This window comes from Terrapene carolina, unplaced genomic scaffold (assembly GCF_002925995.2).
Source record: "Terrapene carolina triunguis isolate 2854851 unplaced genomic scaffold, T_m_triunguis-2.0 Scaffold262, whole genome shotgun sequence".
NCBI classification, from domain to species: domain Eukaryota; kingdom Metazoa; phylum Chordata; order Testudines; family Emydidae; genus Terrapene; species Terrapene triunguis.
Window position 1 is genome coordinate 240,859 of NW_020664613.1, and position 20,864 is coordinate 261,722.

The 20,864-nt window shown below is 43.5% G+C and overlaps 1 protein-coding gene across 1 annotated transcript in view; it reads right to left on the reverse strand.

Moving 5' to 3' along the window:
• Nucleotides 1-1,538: 1,538 nt before the first annotated feature.
• TLR5 (toll like receptor 5) overlaps nucleotides 1,539-20,864 on the reverse strand; it is a 34,561-nt gene continuing 15,235 nt past the window's right edge. The window contains exon 3 of the mRNA XM_024199656.3: nucleotides 1,539-4,793. Coding sequence (XP_024055424.2) covers nucleotides 2,207-4,786 — 2,580 coding nt within the window. The 5' untranslated portion in view covers nucleotides 4,787-4,793 and the 3' untranslated portion in view covers nucleotides 1,539-2,206. The remainder of the gene's footprint in view (nucleotides 4,794-20,864) is intronic.

The following is a 20,864-nucleotide window of genomic DNA, read 5'->3' on the forward strand; positions in this document are numbered from 1 at the left end:
AACTCTCTCTGACACATTTGAGAACCCCAGCCTTAATTCTTACGATGCTGATATCATGCAAACTGATCACTTCTAAAATTTGGTTTTCTAGATGTCAGTTCCAGGCCCTAGTGAGTCAAGCCGACTATTTCAACAGGAGCAGAGGCAGCCTCAGAGCTGATCAGGAAAAAGATGTGCAGACAGTTACTCAGCTGATACTGAAATGATCTTTATTTCCCCTTCTCAGAAGGTGGGTGCAGACTGGGAACGCCTGCTTCAGGGAGGCCTGTAGAATGCCTATTGACTACAACGCTCATGTCAACGAGGTAGTTTGCTGTTTGAAATATAGTAAAGTAGGTGTTGTGATAAAGTAAGGAGCTCCACATTCCATCCAATGAAGGCATTCCCTTACCGTTGCCTGCAGAGTAAGGTAGACTACGCAGAAGACTGGCTTCAAGTTTGTTCTGTGATTTGGGAGTTCAAATCTCTCTAAGGTCTTTATCCACCTCAGTCCTTGATGCAGCTAAGCTGAAGAATCTTCTCATGAAAACAGCAGCAGTTGTAACTTAGGACAGTTACAGGAATAGCATATTAGGGGATGCAAAGTCTACGGTATGTAAAAATCCAGGGCTTTGTGTGTGCCAGCTAAATCTGAGAGTCCTAGGCAAACTGTGTTTGTTGTTTTATCACACGGGTAAAAGTAAACATGAACTATACTACAGCAATTACAGTGGCAAAAGGTGATACACTTCATACTCTTTGAAATTAGTGCTAAAAGGTCATAGAGCTGAGAAAGCACAAGGTCCAGGAACAGTTCATCCAATGAGTGCATGGCCAAGTGGGGCTATAAATGTAGGGTTATACACACTACCCTCAATCCACAGAGGCTCTCCCGGTGACGGCAGCGGGATATGTGCCCAAAGATCAAGGTTAGACTATGACCTTCATGTAGTGTCTAAGCTTTTCGTTACCACTATATATTATTTGTTCAGTGTCTGCTATAAGTAGGATTGGCAGAATTTGTTTTTATAATTTCAATGGACAACGTCAATATTTATTTTTAAGCATTTTTTTCTATTTTTATCCATTTAAATTTCCACAGTAGTGGGAAATTGGCGGCGGGGGTGTGTGTGTGTAATCAGACAACAGGGTGGGGCAGACAGTAATTATTTAATGACAGGAGACACTGATCTCAAAAAATTAAAGCTTTATAACTGTTCAAACACAAATTGTCAACATCACATATCAAAATATACAAAGTAAATATCCTTAAATCAAACTCTATTAAGTTCTTAAGCAGCATTTTTCTTTCTTGGTCTATTTCTAAATGTCATTTATTATTACGGAAATGTTGGGTTGGTTTGTACATGTACGGTGAAATTGATGTTTAGTGACATTTACTGATAAAAATGTGATCCTTCCAAGCCTGGCTTTAAGGAAGAGGTAAATCCCCCCCCTTAAAAAAAAAAGAATCCTATGTGGTGTGGCTTTTACAAAATGATGATGTTCTGTGAAAAATGGTACCCAATAGTGGGTGTATGTGAGCGACATGTACATGACTTCCCCAACACCCACACCTACACCATCTTGATCATGCAACATCACAAGCAAGGATGATGACCACTAAAACATTCTGTGAGTAGGGGACCTGGTGGTGAATGGTAGGACTAGACATTGAAAGACCTTAATGTGGCACTGCCATCACTTAATGTGCCCATTCAGTTTGGTTAGTGGGGGCTTTCAGCACATGGACCCAAATTTTCAAGAATCCTATAAATTTGGTGCCTAACTTGCAATAACATGCACCTGGTTTTTGTAATTGCTGAGTACCCACTCCTTCCATTGTCGTGGGGATCTGTGAGCACTCAGCATCTCTGAAAATCAGACCCATGGTGTCCTAATCTGAACACCCAAAATTTGAGACACCCATACTTGGTGACTTCTTTTGAAAATATGGGCCATAGTTCCTAGAGTGATTGAATTTTGTTAATTCCATTTGCTGGTGACTTTAAAGCTGACGCCATATTTATTAAAACTTAAACCAAGGAAGTTATATTCTATCCATTTGTCAGGGAAAGCTGAAGCATGGCCCATACTTCTTTCCTACCATGCCACAGGTGGAAATGGATTTAGAATATTTAAGTAACTGTCAAGCCGCAAGCAAAAATGTAACTACAAAAATTTGTTTTATAGCACTAATAATATGAACCATGAACAACCCTCCCAACTACGAGATTGTCCTTACAGTTTGCATTTCTATAACACTGGATTTCTTTTTCACTTTTTTTTCTTTCAGAATTTGGTGAGAAAGGTTATTTAAAAACCAGTCTAAATCTTGATGGTCTTCAGGCCACTGCATGTACTGACTCCTTTGCACAAAGACTCTAATCGGTTTGTATTTCATCAACTGATACTGAGAAAGTGACCCAACCACAACCATAATGAGGACATCTTTCAGGTCACAAAAGTATCTGCTCTGGGCAAAATTAAAGGCTTCCACGCACCACCCATCCTTGAGGAACTGCCTTGTCACAATGCAAATGGTCTTCCTGCTGTTCCAAATGGCATCACGGATGTTGGTGATCTGTTCCTCCCCAGGCAGGAAATCTCTTTCTTCAAAGCACAAAGTAAATCTGTTTTTCTCAGAGTACTGAGAGTCCAGGTGCTTTATCAATGAATTTTGGACCCACTCAAAGTCTCTGCTGCTGTAGCATAAATATGCATCATATTGATATGCACTTGTATCTATTGCTTGCTTACGTTCTTTTAGCATAGCACCTTTGATGGTCTTATACCAGACAAAACAAGTCCCCCGAAAGTGACTAAAAATGATGACTGCTGTTAGGAACATTATCAGAGTGACTGAAGTGAAGATGAACAGTGAGAACTGTAGAGGCTTCTGGAGTTCGTCTTCATTACAGCCATCAAGTGCCACTGAAGAGAGTGGAACCCTTGTTAAAAAAGGTGGGAGTATACAGTATGTGTCATTTTCTGAGCCAGCTAAGGTCACATTGGTTTGATTTAACCGTGCTGTCCAGGTGTTTAAACTGCAGTCACAGAAAAACCTGTTATTTGTTATATCCAGGATACTCAAAGTCATGAAGAGCTCAAGGGCAGGTGAAAGAAGTTGGTTTTCAGACATATTAAGTGTCTTTAGGCTCTCAGGGAAAACACCAGGAGAAAGATAAGACAACAGGTTGGAGGCTAGGTTAAGTCTGTTTAATGATGTTAGACCACTAAAAATATCCTGTGGAAGGGTAGTAAGGTAGTTGTTATTCAGGTGGAGCACCTCTAGTTTGGAAAGTGCCCTGAACACATCCAAACATAAACCTCTGTCCCACACAAGCTTTAACATGTTTTCTCCTAGATCCAAGTAGACTAACTGGTTATTTTCTATAACATCAACACTTTTAACACAATAAGATAAACGATTTTGTCTTAACAAGATATACTTCACATCTGGAACTTGTAAAAGAATATAAAGATCACCCAGATTGTCCAGTCTGTTTCTTTCCAAGATAAGGAATGTTGCATTTATTCTCTGGTTACTTACAGATAATAGCTTATTGTCACTTAAATGAAGAGTGATCATGGCTGGGAAAGAAGGGAGAGTTTTAATGGCATTGTCCCGGAGATCCACCAACTTTAACCTTCTTAAATCCCTGAACGAATTCCCAGCAATTACTCCAATATGATTTTGTTGCAAATCAATATGCATCACATTCTGAAGCCCCTCAAAAGTATAATCGTACAGCTCCCCCAGAATGTTATATGACAGGTTGAGAGTTCCTAGGTTTCCCAGACCAAAAAATGCTTGTTTTTGGATCTGATTTATCTTGTTGTTGTGAAGGTTCAGCAATTCCAGATCACCAAGGCTCTGAAATACATAAGGATTGAGAGAGAAAATAGAACCATGTGAAATATCCAGTAAGCGAACGCCACTTCTTGCTAGCCCTGCAAATGTATCTTGGTCTGGATCTTTTAAGTTCTTAAAGCCAAATCCTGGACCCATTATGTGATGGCTAAGCTTCAAAAAAACAATTGAAGTCCCATTCACAGCTGTGCAGAAGTGTTGCATTATATCTACACCCCAGCCATTACCACCAAGATCCAGGGTGTCCAGGGCTATGTTTTTGAAAGGATTTCCACACTTGGCCCAGTCCATAGAAATTGAGTAGTATAATTTATTAGAATTGAGAATAAACAATTGGAAGAATTTTCCCTGGAAGCTATCAAGGTTTCCTTCACATAAGATGGGTATCCAGTTGTTTTTCAGGTCCACAATTTGCAAGGATTTTAGACGGTAAAATAAGCGATGAGGGCGAAGGCTTTTGATCTTGTTTCCAGAAAGATCCAAATATTCTAAGGAGATCATATCTCGAAGATAGTCTTCTTCCAGAATGGACTCCTCAAGACTGTTGTGATATAGCCGGAGTATTTGTACATTTGACAACTTCACAAAAGCATCAGGATCGAGATGAAGTATCTTATTGTCTCCTAAATCTAAGTTTCGAAGGTTTGGCAGGTTCCTAAAAGCTGCTTTCCCTATGGTAACAGAAAAGACAAGCTGGGTTCCAATTTCCAAAATCTGCAACTGTTCCAGCAGAGGGAAGGAGGATGCATTCACTTGCCTGATTTTGTTGAAATTTAGCCAGAGTATAACTGTATTATTGGGCACAGGTGGAACCTCGGTGAGGTTACAAAAAGAATACCTGGCAATTTGGCCATCGGAATAGCAGCTTGTAAATGCAAATATTTCTTTGGCTACCAGTGACATTCCTAAGAGAAATACTAGATGATGTAACATTGTGATGCTGCATGAAAAGAGAGAGAAAGTTGTAAGAACAAAATATAAAATTGGCCGTCTGACCAATAAAGTTTTGTAGCAAAGTTTTAATGCAACAGAATAAAAAAACAAGGCCAAGATTTTCAAATCATGAGGGATTTTGGGTGCATATGTTTTTGAGTATACAATCTGAAACACTTTAAAGGGAGCTGATGTTCAGTGGATGGGCTCCAGAAAATGGTGAGCAACCCACTCTAAAAATCAAGTTCCATGCAAAGTATTTTAAGATGGGCACCCAAAAATTATTGGTCACTTTTGAAAATCTTGGTCCAAATATTTAACAGTTGCACCCCTGATGTGACAACACTGGTACATTACCCTGAAACTCATTCCTTATTCAAAGTTAGCCAGACTGTTTTTTAAAAGTTTGGATAGTATGGTCAGAGACTTTAGGTTAACACAAGTATTGAGATAATCACCTACCCTTCTGAACAGTGTAATCACTGCCATGTTCCTCCCCACTCCTCATTGCTAGTGGGGCTAGGTCAGACAATTCCAATGGATAACAATGACATGTCACAATAGTCTCACAGAAAAGGCACTTCCAGAAATAGTATTAAAAAAAATGGCATGCTTTCTTTTTGGAGCACCCATAAGATTTCTGGTCATCAGCGGAGTAACTCTGAATTGAACACAGCAGAGTTTGACTCAGCTATAGGTTTAAAAGGAAAAGGCTTATTTGGAGTTTCAGAATCTCTGGGACTATTCCAGTAATATGAAGTTGTTTTTTATGGTGAGAGCAATGCTTTAAAAGCATACACAGGAAAGAGGTTGATGGGGAGGATATAGTAATTAAATAGTCCTTAGTAATCATTCTTATTGCTATTAGTCATCTTAAAATATTCGCCAGTACAAATGAAGCTCGCAAGAGATCTAGCATATGGTATTAAGGTCACTGATTTATTGTGTGGGACAAATCTACTGTTTACAGCCTACTGCTTATTAAAAGATTACATTTGATGTACTGTAGACAGTCAGATTTTGCATAGCAATGCGTGAATGTAATGAATGCATCTAACTGATGTATACTTCGGGGTTTTCCCCACTCTGGATTTCTTCATGCATCCTGTCAGCTAAACGTCTCTCGTTTAAACTGTAATCTCTTCAGAGCAATCACTGTCCTTACGTTGCCTACTGCATAACACAGAGCAAGATGTCAGCACTAAAAGGACTACTTGCATGATTTTGTTTAATATGTATTTACTAAAGATTGCATCTACCCGCCTCTCCTTTCTAAAAAGCATTCACTGAAATGTTTACTTGGCTGACAACTAGAGTAAGAATTTTTGTACCCTACAGCCTAATGTGTTCAAACTTAATAAGCATAAGTTTTTGTCAAACCAAATCCCTGCTGGCCATATAGTGGTTGCTAAATAAATTTACTTCATAGAGAAAAAGATAGGCCCTGAGCCAGTAATTAACAAGTAGGTCAATCCCATTAATTGTTGTTATCGATTGACTGTACTGTTTCACTAATGGCAGAGATTTCCCAGAAGCATCACAGTAAGAGTAAATGATTTCAAGATTCTATGGTGAACTCAGCTCTGTAGTAGTGAAACCATGAATACTGTTTGTTTAGTACTCACAAGTTTTACAGACTTTTGAGACAGTAAAAAAAAAAAAAAAGGTACATTGCAAACAGTAAATTACACACTTATCCAGTTTAATTCACAGACTGGACAACAGGGATTCCAATGGTACTGCAGCATTGTCAACTCTCGCAATTTTATCATGAATCTCACAATATTTGGTAGTTTTTCTGTTAAAGCCCCGTGTTCCTCCAGTCATATGATTACATGAGAATCTCAGCTGTCCTATTTATTTATTTTTAAATTAAGTTTCTAGCTGTCATGGCTGCAGAGAAAAGTTTGAAAATATGTACCCTAAATGCTCAAACACTAGACAGCACATAAAAATAATCCACCAATAATTCTTGAACAGGACTGATGTTGGCAATACTGGAGAAGAGGCCACATCCTGAAGACCCTACACACTGTCTTTACTCAAGCAAAATACCCACTAAGATTAATGCATAGTTTGCTTGAGTAAGGAATTCAGGATTTGGGCCAAAGAAAGTAAATTGCAGGCATGGACAACAGAAATCTAATGGGCCATCCTGATTATCACTACAAAAATTTTTTTTTTCTCCTGTTGATAATAGCCCACCTTGATTGATTACTCTCATTGCAGTTTGTATGGCAACACCCATTTTTTCATGTTCTCTGTGTATATATATATTCCTACTGTATTTTCCACTGCATGCATCTGATGAAGTGGGTTTTAGCCCACGAAAGCTTATGCTCAAATAAATTTGTTAGTCTCTAAGGTGCCACAAGTACTCCTGTTCTTTTTGCTGATACAGACTAACACGGCTACCACTCTGAAAGAAATCTAATGGAGATTTTGACAAAATCTAAAGGGGATTATCCACGATAATTTAATTTGCAAAGGGCTCTTTTACTATTTGTCTTTTCTATTCCAGAGGTTTGGTCAAACCTGCCTTTTAAGAGAGACACCGTCAACAGTGAATATATATATTTTTAAAAACCTTTATTTTTTACTAAAAACTCCTTAGATTATTAAAAAAATTATTATACATTTCACCATTTAGACTCCTTGTTTACGTTTTCCACTTCACTCGCTTGGGCCCTAAAATAGACTGGTGAGTTTCACTTTTATTTATTACCGTGGTGGTGCTTATATTCACCTCTATATTTGATGTTGCAAATATAATGTCTCTAATCTCCAAGTATCACATGCTATTATTTTATTAAACATTTGTCTTTCACTTTCAGGATGAACACTTCTATGCCTGCTATTTGTCCAAACATTTTTGTTTTTTAAGTTTAAGCAAAATCACAGAATTAACAAAACAAAGCCACAAGTAAAATAACGGCCGTGGTGCAGGCAAGCAATATAAATCTAGCACTAGGTGAACTGCAACAGGTTCAGATTGAGGATCTCAGAAAATGGAGGGGAACTGGGGCAATTTTTGATGGAAAAAGAAATCTCATTTTTACATCAGAAAAATGTTTTGTTGAAAAATTCTCCAACCCTTTATAGTTCGGGGTTTGGCTGCTATCAGACGTTAAGGAGGTATCCATCAGGCCATGTGTCCTCATATAATCCCGCCTTTATCTCGAGTCTGCTTGCAGGGAGGGGCTAATGGATAAACTGTTTGCTCCTCCAATATTTTCGTGGGACCAGTGTCGTCCTGAAAACTTGGACCTTTGTGTGGAATGGCAAGAGTGATGACAATAAGCGACCTTTTCCATTCACTCTTGTCACAGGGAGCAGTTCAGAACCACTCCTTACATCAGCGGTTCTTTCTATTAGCAAAACAATCTACATAATCTAAATCTAGAGGTAGCTGATAGCATTCCTTTAACACAATAGAACATGGAAAACTGCACGGAGGATCAGTAAAAATATATTTGTTTAGCCATAAAACCGACTGGAGTTGTGTGTTGCTGGAGTGAATATAATTGACATTCCACAGTGTTTTGCAAATTCCACTAGGAGTCCAACTATTTTTAAATGAATGACAGCATCAGCTTTATCTCCATAGGGAGCTGAAAAGTATGTGTGTGTGTGTGGGAGGAGTGGAATAAGATAGAACAGCATGGGAAGTTCTGTCTCTCTGGGCTTGTCTACAGATTAAAACTTGTATTGCTTTACCTATACTGTGAGAGTTAAATTGGTACAACACCCTAGCGTGTACATGCATATACTAAGCCTGATCTACACCTAAAACGTAGATCAACTTAGTTATTCTGCTCAGGGGTGCGAAAAATTCACATCCCGAGAGACGCAGTTAAGCCAACCGAAGACACCACTAGGTTGACGGAAGAATTCGTCCATCATCCTAGCTCCAGCCTTTCAAGGGAGTGGATTTACTACAGCGATGGGAAACCCTTCCATTGCTGTAGCTAGTGTCTATGCTGCAACACTTGCAGTATAGTCATACCCCGATCTAGCATATCCCATGGTGGAAGGGGAATACGTTCTACCAGTGTAAAGGACCTTTATACCAGTACGACTGCGTCCAGCATATGGGATATACCAGTATAAATACTTCTGTAAAAAAAAAAAAAATCTCACCCTTAACTGAGCTAATTATACTGGTGCAACTTCCAGATGTAGACCAGGCTACTCTTTCTGTTGTTGAAGCATAAACAAGAATCTATTCTTTGCCCTTTACTAGTGCAATGCGATCTGACCAAAGATTTAACGTATGCAGAACTTACTGACAGACCAATGCTCATCACACCAATGCATATAATCAGGATTTCTCTTCTGGGTACACAGACATGTATGCAGGGCCGGCTCCAGAGTTTTTGCTGCCCCAAGCAGTGGAAAAAAGAAGAAAAAAAAAAAAAAAAGCCGCGATCGGCGGCAGCTCCACCGCGCCGCTTTCTTCTTCGGCGGCAGGTCCTTCCCTCTGAGAGGGACCGAGGGCAGGGCCGGCTCCAGGCACCAGCCGACCAAGCACATGCTTGGGGCGGCACCTTGTAAGGGGCGGCCAATCTTGGGGTGGCGGGGGGCGCTCGGTTTTTGTTTTTTGTTTTTGTTGGTTCAGCGGGGCGGCGCTCGAGGTTTTTTTTGGTTGTTGTTTTTGTTTCGGCTGGGCGGCGCTCGGGGTGGGTGGGTTGTTTTTGTTTCGGTGGCATGGCGTGGCGCTCGGGGGGGGTGTTTTGGCGGCGTGGCGCTCGGGGGGGGTGTTTCGGCGGGGCGGCGCTCTTTTTTTTTTTTGCTTGGGGTGGCAAAAAAGTTAGAGCCGGCCCTGACCGAGGGACCCGCTGCCGAAGAGCCTGACTTGCCACCCCTTCCCCTTGGCCGCCCCAAGTACCTGCTTGCTGGGCTGGTGCCTGGAGCCGGCCCTGCATGTAGGGCCAGAAGGCAGCCAGGGACCCATCATGTCTCTAGAGTGAGATGTGAAAACAGATGGCATTTTAACCTAAAAAAATCTGTTTGGTCACTTATATGGCCGCATCAGGGTCGTAGCTGAGCACCCAAGATGTTTCGGGCAAACACGTTCCTGCTCCAAAATAACCTTGCAGAAATCCTAAGTACACTACCCAGTTACACCTCTACCCCAATATAAGGCGGTCCTCGGGAGCCCAAAAATCTCACCGCCTTATAGGTGAGACCGCGTTATATCGGGTTCGGTCCAGTACGGTGTACTGGCAAGAGCCGGTACGCCATGCCGGACTGGACCGGCTTCCTCGGTGGTGATTTAAAGGGCCCGGTGCTCCAGCTGCTGTGGGGAGCCCCGGGTCCTTTAAATCACCGCCGGAGCTCTGGCTGCAGGGCTCGGGTGGGGATTTAAAGGGCCCGAGGCTCCACATGAATTCGGATATAACGTGGTAAAGCAGCGGGACTCGAGTGGCGCTTTAAAGGGCCCGGAGCTCCCCGCTGCTTTACCCCGTTATATCCGAATTCGTGTTATATCGGGTCGCATTCTATCGGGGTAGAGGTGTACTTGGGCTATGTATCCACACCAGCCTTGTTGAGAAGAGGGATTAGGTAACTGGTTAATATGTTATTGAGAACCATGGCATTGAAAGTTCCAGATCCATGGCTGCAGGATTTAGACACATGAATCCAAGCTTCATTTTGTTTTCCTGCCTCGGCATCAGAAGAAATAAAAAAAACGGAGACCAGGAGAGTTGGGAACGGGGAGGCTCACGTGACTCCTAGACCTTGCTCTAGCAAGTAATGTACCCTTAGCTATAACAGATGGGTCCTCCCACCATCCAGCTCTTAGTGTAGCAGGAAGGGAACTTCTATAATGAGAAGTGGAGCTTCACCTGCCCCATGACCGACCAGTGAGTGTGTATGTTGAGACTCCATCTCAGTATTCCAGCTCCAGGCTCTGAGTTCCCTCTCAGCAGGGGTTAAACTGGCTCAGTAAAAACAGATCAGGTTACCTTAGCATAAAACTGGCCTACTCTACAGCTCTAAGCAGTTCCTGAAACTCTTTTGAGGTGAACTGGTTTTAAAACTGGTTAGAAGATTTCCCAGTGTAGATGAAAGGAAGCACTCTTGCTGACTGTAGTTTTAGGGTGAATTTTGCAGTAGGCCGGGCCCTTTGTGGAACCTCAGTGTTCTCCTAAGGTAGGGTTACCATCCGTCCGGGTTTCCCCGGACATGTCCGGCTTTTGGGTCTTTAAATAGCCGTCCGGGGGGAATTTGTAAAAAGCTAAAAATGTCCGGGATTTCCCCCCGGACGGCTATTTAAAGACCAAAAAGCGGCTGACAGGGCAGCCGCGCCGGATTGAGCTGCTCAGGCAGCAAAAGCCCCTCCCCCGCTGCAGCTTCAGCACGCCGGTAGCAAAACGGGAGCAGGAGCTGTTTGTGCCGCTACACCCAGAAAGCCACCCCCCTGCCCATGGCAGCCGGCCCTGATTGGCCAGCCCCGCTCCCTCCCCCGCGCTGGGGGCGAGTCAAGAAACAGGGAGCAGGAGGGTTGGATGGGGTGGGGGTTCTGGGGGGACCTGTCAGGGGGCAGGGGTGTGAAGAGGGATTGGGGCAGTCAGGGGACAGGGAGCAGGGGGAGGGTTGGATGGGTCAGGGGTTCTGGGGGTGGCCTGTCAGGGGACAGGGGTGTGGAGAGGGATTGGGGCAGTCAGGGGACAGGGAGGGTTAGATGGGTTGGAGGTTCGGGGGGGGCAGTCAGGGAACAGGCAGCGGTTGGATAGGCGTGGGAGTCTCGGGGATCTGGCAGGGGCAGGGGTGTGGATAGGAGTCAGAACAGTCAGGGGACAGGTAGGGTGGGGGGGTCTCAGGAGGGGGCAGTTGGGGACAAAGATAAGGGAGGCTTAGATAAGGGGTGGGGTCCCGGGGGTGATTAGGGGCAGGGGTCCCGGGAAGGGGCGATCAGGGGACAAGGAGCAGGGAGGGTTGGATGGGTTGGGGGTTCTGTGGGGGGCAGTCAGGGGGGCGGGAATTGGGAGGGAGTGGCTAGGGGGCGGGGCTACACCCCACCCCCCGGAGTGTCCTCTTTTTTGAAAGTTCAAATATGGTAACCCTACCTAAGGGCATCTGGTGAATGAAGAAATCCCATTGGTAGGAGAAGGGGAGGGACACTGAGAGGAGCACTAGCTAATCTAAAGAACCGTCCATTGAAGCAAAGCACTCACCATTCCCCTCTTTAAAAAAAGCAGCATATTTATAACCAAAGCATTTGTTCAACAGTTTTTGTTGTTTAAGCAATGCAGACCTGATAGTTTTAGACAAGTGTTGCCAATAAAGCTAATTAGATCAGGGAAGGATGTTGCCATCCTGTTTGGATTCACAATGTCCCTGCCAATACTTGAGAATGTTTGCTCACTTTTTTAGACAGGAAAGGAAACAAATTTGCTGTCTGAAGTGTAGGGTAAATTTTGCACATCTCCCAGAACCTGCAAATACTGGCAAGTCTTTTGTGCGGATTCAGCATTCATCAGCATGTATACTCTTTGCATGTTGGGCAGGTTTCCTTTGAGGATGAGAACTGATAGGTCAGACTTATCACAACACTTTCAAAAGACAAGCCTGGGAGCTGAAAGTTGTAATTTTGCTAGACACTAAATATCATGGTCTTAATAAAGCCACTGGTGTTATGGCTTACTACAACAATGTGTAACCCACTAACCCCCTTTTTTGTCCTATGCTGGGGGTGTTAATGGGCCCCTTTGCCTTGAATGGTCCCTAACTACTTATGCTAAACTATCTGTTCAATCTTGTATTTAGCTGTGACACTCTCAGTACCTTTCGCAGACCTGAAGAAGAGTCCTGTGTAGATCAAAAAACTTGTCTCGCTCACCAACACCAGTGGGTCCAATAAAAGATATTCCCTCACCCACCTTGTCTCCTATCTGCCCCCCCCCCACCCCGGGACTCCTGCCCCAACCTACCCCCCTGTTCCCTGACGGCCCCTCTGGGACCCCTGCCCTATCCACACACACTCGCTCCCTGGACCCCTGCTGCCCCATCCAACCCCTCCTCTCATTCCTGATGGCCCCCCTGGAACTCCTGCCCCATCCAACCACCCCTTCTCCCTGTCCCCTGACTGCCCTCTGCCACCCCATCCAACCCCCTCTTCCCCCCGACCACCCTGACCTCTATCCACATCCCCGCCCTCTGACCACCACCCCCGAACTCCCCTGCCCTCTCTCCATCCCCCCCGCTACCTGCCCCCTTGCCACACTGCCTGGAGCACCAGTGGCTGGTGGTGCTACAGCCGCGCCGCCCAGCTGGAGCTGGGCCATGCCGCTGCCGCCACCATGCAGCACAGAGCACTGGGTCAGGCTGGGCTCTGCAGCTGCGCTGCCCCAGGAACTCACAGCCCCACCTCCCAGAGCATTATGCCCATGGTGGGGCGAGCCTCCCGAGCCAGAAGCTCAGGGGCCGGGCAGGACGGTCCTGCGGGCCGTATGTGGCCCGCGGGCCATGGTTTGCCCACCTCTGCCCTAGCCTGTCTGAGCTATTGAAGGCCTCAAATCATGGTTTAAAGACTTCAAGGTGCAGAGAATCCTCCAGCAAGTGACCCGTGCCCCATGCTGCAGAGGAAGGCGAAACCCCCCCCAGTGCCTCTGCCAATCTTCCCTGGAGGAAAATTCCTTCCCGACCCAAATATGGCAATCAGCTAAACCCGGAACATGTGGGCAAGACTCACCAGCCAGACACCCAGGAAAGAATTCTCTGTAGTAACTCAGATCCCACCCCATCTAACATCCCATCACAGACCATTGGGCATATTTACTGCTAATAGTCAAAGATCAATTAATTGCCAAATTTAGGCTATCCCATCATACCACTCCCTCCATAAACTTATCACACTTAGTCTTGAAGCCAGATACGTCTTTTGCCTCCACTGCTCCCCTTGGAAGGCTGTTCCAAATTTCACGCCTCTGAGGGTTAGAAACCTTTGTCTAATTTCAAGTCTAAACTTCCTGATGGCCAGTTTATATTCATTTGTTCTTGTGTCCACATTGGTACTTAGCTTAAATAATTCCTCTGCCTTCCTTGTATTTATCCCTCTGATATATTTATATAGAGCAATCATATCTCCCCTGAGCCTTCTTTTGGTTAGGCTAAACAAGCCAAGCTCTTTGAGTCTCCTTTCATAAAAACAGGGTTTCCATTCCTTGGATCATCCTAGTCGCCCTTCTCTGTACCTGTTCCAGTTTGAATTCATCCTTCTTAAACATGGGAGACCAGAACTGCACACAGTATTCCAGATGAGGTCTCACCAGTGCCTTGTATAATGGTACTAACACCTCCTTATCTCTACTGGAAATACCTCACCTGATGCATCCCAAGACCACATTAGCTTTTTTCACGACCAATCACATTGGCAACTCATAGTCATCCTGTGATCAACCAATGCTCCGAGGTCCTTCTCCTCCTCTGTTACTTCCAACTGATGCATCCCCAGCTCATAACAAAAATTCTTGTTACACTGGTCTACAATTTTTGAGAAGTCATCTGCTTCAGAGATAAAATGTGCTATTTATTATGTATTTTGATGTGCTGAATTCAAATATGACAATTAAAATAACTGATTGGCTACTGTGTCTAAGATATTTAAGTTTTTACATTTTATGTCTATGTATATTGTGTAGATAGTAGAGTTTTAATCATAAATTGTAAACCTAGGTCTTTTCATGTGTTTATGGTTGCTTTACATGATAATATTTCACCTGTCCTGTTTATGTAACACTTTAAAAATCAGCAAAAGGGTTATATAAATAAAATGTATTATGAAACAAAAGGCAAAAAACTATTATGTACATAGTTTAGTCCTATTCAGTGTCTACTCGGCGCTTCTTGGCTTGTCTCTTGTATTCATTAAATGGAGTATCTCTTGTCACTGTCCAGCAATAGTCTGCAAGCATTGATGGGCTCCATTTGCCCTGATAGCGTTTCTCCATTGTTGCAATGTCCTGGTGAAATCGCTTGCCGTGCTCGTCGCTCACTGCTCCGCAGTTCGGTGGAAAAAAATCTAGATGAGAGTGCAAAAAATGTATCTTTAGTGACATGTTGCAACCAAGGCTTTTGTATGCCTTGAGGAGGTTTTCCACCAACAACCTGTAGTTGTCTGCCTTGTTGTTTCTGAGAAAATTTATTGCCACTAACTGGAAGGCTTTCCATGCCGTCTTTTCCTTGCCAAGCAGTGCATGGTCAAATGCATCATCTTGAAGAAGTTCATGAATCTGAGGACCAACAAAGACACCTTCCTTTATCTTAGCTTCACTTAACCTTGGAAATTTTCCACGGAGGTACTTGAAAGCTGCTTGTGTTTTGTCAATGGCCTTGACAAAGTTCTTCATCAGACCCAGCTTGATGTGTAAGGGTGGTAACAAAATCTTCCTTGATTCAACAAGCGGTGGATGCTGAACACTTTTCCTCCCAGGCTCCAATGACTGTCGGAGTGGCCAATCTTTCCTGATGTAGTGGGAATCTCTTGCACGACTATCCCATTCGCAGATAAAACAGCAGTACTTTGTGTATCCAGTCTGCAGACCAAGCAAGAGAGCAACAACCCTCAAATCGCCACAAAGCTGCCACTGATGTTGGTCATAGTTTATGCACCTCAAAAGTTGTTTCATGTTGTCATAGGTTTCCTTCATATGGACTGCATGACCAACTGGAATTGATGGCAAAACATTGCCATTATGCAGTAAAACAGCTTTAAGACTCGTCTTCGATGAATCAATGAACAGTCTCTACTCATCTGGATCGTGAACGATGTTGAGGGCTGCCATCACACCATCGATGTTGTTGCAGGCTACAAGATCACCTTCCATGAAGAAGAATGGGACAAGATCCTTTTGACGGTCACGGAACATGGAAACCCTAACATCACCTGCCAGGAGATTCCACTGCTGTAGTCTGGAGCCCAACAGCTCTGCCTTACTCTTGGGTAGTTCCAAATCCCTGACAAGGTCATTCAGTTCACCTTGTGTTATGAGGTGTGGTTCAGAGGAGGAGGATGGGAGAAAATGTGGGTCCTGTGACATTGATGGTTCAGGACCAGAAGTTTCATCCTCTTCCTCCTCTGACTCAAGTGAGAATGATTCTGGTGCATCAGGAACTGGCAGTCCTTCTCCGTGGGGTACTGGGCGTATAGCTGATGGAATGTTTGGATAATGCACAGTCCACTTTTTCTTCTTTGACACACCTTTCCCAACTGGAGGCACCATGCAGAAGTAACAATTGCTGGTATGATCTGTTGGCTCTCTCCAAATCATTGGCACTGCAAAAGGCATAGATTTCCTTTTCCTGTTCAACCACTGGCGAAGATTTGTTGTACAAGTGTTGCAGCATATGTGTGGGGCCCACCTCTTGTCCTGATCTCCAATTTTGCAGCCAAAATAAAGGTGATAGGCTTTCTTAACCAGAGTGGTTATACTGCACTTTTGTGATGCAAAAGTCACTTCACCACAAACATAGCAGAAGTTATCTGCACTGTTCACACAAGTACGAGGCATCTCTGCTCACTTTGGCTAAACAGAAATGTGTCCCTTTGCAAAATCAAACACTGACAAATAAGAGAGCATGACACTGTATGATTTCTAGAGCTGATATAGGGCAATTTGTTCAGCAGAGTGATGTAAGCTTCATTATGATTGCATCATCCATGACTTCTAGGAATAACATGATGCAATTCATATCATGTATGACGCAATACCAGCTTCAGATTGCATCATTCATTGTTTTGTCTAAAAAGCAAGTACTGTCCAAACCCAGTCATAGATTTATTCATAGATCCAGTCAAAGATGTATTTTACTCATTTCTGGTTTAAATTGAGATCCCTTCCCTTTATAACTCACTTATCCTCCGCCATTCCCAAGTCATTGGGTCAGTATACTTCCCAAGTATATACTGACCCAATAGCATATCTTGAAAACTAGAGCCAATCAACAATTTTAAGCATCATTTTCGTTCTCAGTGACCCAGAATTAGTAAAGTTTGACTATATTTATTTCAGAAGCATTTTGGCAGTAGAGCAGTGTTATTAATCCCTAAATGCATGACCTTGCACTTTTCACTATTAAATTTCATCCTATTACTTTTACTCCAGTTTACAAGGTCATCCAGATCTTCCTGTATGATATCCTGGGCCTTCTCTGTATTGGCAATACCTCCCAGCTTTGTGTCATCCACAAACTTTATTAGCATATTCCCACTTTTTGTGCCAAGGTCAGTAATAAAAATGTTAAATAAGATTGGTCCCAAAACCGATCCCTGAGGAACTCCACTAGTAACCTCCCTCCAGCCTGACAGTTCACCTTTCAGTATGACCTGTTGTAGTCTCCCCTTTAACCAGTTCCTTATCCACCTTTCAATTTCCATATTGGTCCCCATCTTTTCCAATTTAGCTAATAATTCCCCATGTGAAACCGTGTCAAATGCCTTACTGAAATCGAGGTAAATTAGATCCACTGCGTTTCCTTTGTCTAAAAAATCGGTTACCTTCTCAAAGGAGGAGATCAGGTTGGTTTGGCACGATCTACCTTTTGTAAAGCCATGTTGTATTTTGTCCCAATTACCATTGACCTCAATGTCCTTAACTACTTTCTCCTTCAAAATTTTTTCCAAGACCTTGCATACTACAGATGTCAAACTAACAGGCCTATAGTTACTCGGATCACTTTTTTTTTCCTTTCTTAAAAAAAAAATCGGAACTATGTTAGCAATTCTGCAGTCATATGGTACAACCCCTGAGTCTACAGATTCATTAAAAATTCTTGCTAATGGGCTTGCAGTTTCATATGCCAGTTCCTTTAATATTCTTGGATGAAGATTATCTGGGCTCCCTGATTTAGTCCCATTAAGATGTTTGATTTTGGCTTCTACCTCGGATGTGGTAATATCTACCTCCATAATCCTCATTCCCATTTGTCATTCTACCATTATCCCTAAGCTCCTCATTAGCCTCATTAAAGACTGAGGCAAAGTATTTGTTTAGATATTGGGCCATGCCTAGATTATCCTTAACCTCCACTCCATCCTCAGTGTTTAGTGGTCCCACTTCTTCTTTCTTTGTTTTCTTCTTATTTACATGGCTATAGAACCTTTTACTATTGGTTTTAATTCCCTTTGCATGGTCCAACTCTACATGGCTTTGGGCCTTTCTCACTTTATCCTTACATGTTCTGACCTCAATAAGGTAGCTTTCGTTGCTGATCCCTCCCATCTTCCACTCCAGCTGGTGCTATCCCGCGGCGGAGGCATCGGCAGCCCAGGCCCGTTCGTTCCCCTGCGGGACCTGAGTGGGACGGGGGGCCTGGGGCCCGCTGCCTCCGCCCCAGGGCCGCCGCGGGATTGCACCAGCTGGGCAGCAGCCCAGAGGCGACTGGCCAGGGGCTGGGCGCAGCGTGCGCGCTGCTGGGTCCCCGCAGCAGGCCCGGGCTCGGGGGGTTCGGGCCTGGGCGCCAGAGCCGCAGCCGCCGAGCTTGGCCATCGGCCTCTTCCTCCCCCCACGGCAGTGGGAGATGCAGCAGCGGCTGCTCCCGAGTCCCGCTGCCCAGGGGGGGAGAACAGCCGCCGCCTGGCCCCGCGGGCCGCCCCCCTACTCTCCCTACCACCCGACTGAGTCCTGCCTGCTCGGGACCAGGCCGGACTCTCACTCACCCTGGCCCTGCGCTTCCTCTGCGTCTCCCGGGCCTCCCTCCAGCGCTTGTGGAGGAAGGGTGGTTGTTTTTTTTGGCCATGCCCCCGCCACGTCCCGATATTTGACTTGGGTGATCTGGTCACCCTAGGACAAGCCCAAAAACATTGAAGCAGAACTGCAAAAGCTAGAAGAGGCAAAGAGCTGAGTTCACGCTGGACAACCCTATGCAAAACTGAGTTACTTAATACTACCATGATGATCACCCTAAAAGTACCTAAAACAGAGGGACAGATTCATTGCTGTGCTGGCGAGTTATTTTGAGAGCGGAACAGACCTGGTGAGACCAAGTCATGTAACCTCCGAGGCTAGTGAATCAAAGAAGCTATGAGCCAAAGCAAGAGGGGACTTTGGAGGGAGGGAAAACTGAGGGGAATTAAATAAAGTTCTCAAATTCTGTGATGCAGTGACCAGATGGTGAATGTCTCCAAATCACTTTCACAAATGTACCAGGAGAGGGGGATGATAGCATCCTCACCAGCACTGTGCTCACAGAACTTGAATCTGACTCAGTCCCAAACCCTGGGTGCTTTATTTCCCAGAATATTAAAGGATCTCTCCATTCTGCTACCATTATATAGTCAACCTCATCTTGCTGTTCAGTGTGGGACTGGAGGACCACTCCCATTGCTTAAAAAAAAAAAAGAGAAAATGGAGAACCAGGAAATTATAATATAATTAATCTAACTCCACTCCCAAATAAAATTCTGGAGAACTTGATAAAACATTGATGACAGAAGCTGACAAAGGCATTATATGTAATAGGGAAGTCTGCAAAGCTTCTAAGAGAACAGACCATGCGAGACTAACCTAATCTCTCTTTTTTTAAATGGTTAGTAAGGCAATTGACAAGGGAATTGTTTATTATGTTGATCTAGGCCATAGTAAAGCTCTTGAAAATAAGGTACAATTTACAGTAAAATTGGTTTTACGTGGTTGTTATATTGGCCAGATAAGAAAAGCCTGGTTGTCGACATCTTTGCCCTCATGACTAATTGCATTGCTGCTCTCCTCTGATTAGACCAGATTCAATTATTTATTAACAAAAATAAAGTGCCAAGATTTTTCCCCCCCTCTGAGCTGTCACCTGTGCATTAATATTGTTAAATTGCTTTGAATATTCTGGAGCTGAATTTCATCCCAATAATTACAATCTGAAAAAAAAATATTGGCTTTAACAGTGTTTTGGGCTATGTACTGAATGTGATCCCTTACTCTCTTCTTAAATGGGCATCATAATACTGAGTGAGTTTAGCTCTAATATACAGTAGAACCCTATGAACACCAGAGTTACGAACTGATCAGACAATCACACACCTCATTTGGAACTGGAAGTACGCAATCAGGCAACAGCGGGGGGGGGGGAGGGAGCAAAAAAAAATAATAAAATGTGAAAAAAAAAAACTAAAAAATATAAAAAAAAAAAAAAAAAAAAAGCTCAGACAAGGTAAGGAAATGGTTTCTGTGTTTGTTTCATTTAAATTAAGATGGTTAAAAGCCGCATTTTTCTTCTGCATAGTAAAGTTTCAAAGCAGTATTAAGTCAATGTTCAGTTGTAAACTTTTGAAAGAACAATAACATTTTGTTCAGAGTTACGAACATTTCAGAGTTCCGAACAACCTCCTTTCCTGAGGTGTTCATAACTCTGAGGTTCTACTGTAGCATTTGCAATCCAGAGCTCGCAAAGCACTTTATACAGCTACGTAGGCATCGTGATCCGCATTCTATAGCTGGGAAAACTGAGGTACAGAGAAATTACTTCACCTAGGTCACATAGCAGACGCACAGCACAATGAATTGGAGTGAAAAGTCAGATAGGTTGTCTCTTTTCTTCTATGTTTTTAGCACTTTTTAAAAAGTTCATGACAATCTATCATTCTAATTCCCTGGATCCCTCTGTATAATGAGATGCATGCATGCTTCAAAGGCAGCCAAAGTTCTCCATCACCCTTTTCTATACTCCTGCAGCTATTTAAAATAAAGCAGTATTCCTAGGTAGGAGAAATAAAGTTTAAACTGTATTTTCAAAGTCTAATTTTATTACTGGGTTACTTACAAGGGCACTGTGATGTTTTACTCCATATTCTTTATGCATGATTTTTGGAAAAAGCTTTGGTATAAACTAGGAGTGGTAACAAGAAAGTCCTATAAGAATACTGCTTCTCAGCTAGTACCTGTAAACGGGCTTAGAGCCTGGAACAGCAGAGAAAGCATAACCAGTCTTGACTGTGGGGTGGAAGGGGAAACTGAGGCACATCGCCTCATGGCATTAATGGCTACATTTTACACCTACACTTTAAACGATGTTGATATCTGCATTATGTACACAATGCTATACACCACAATGTTTTCAGACAACCTGGGAACAGAAACCCAGA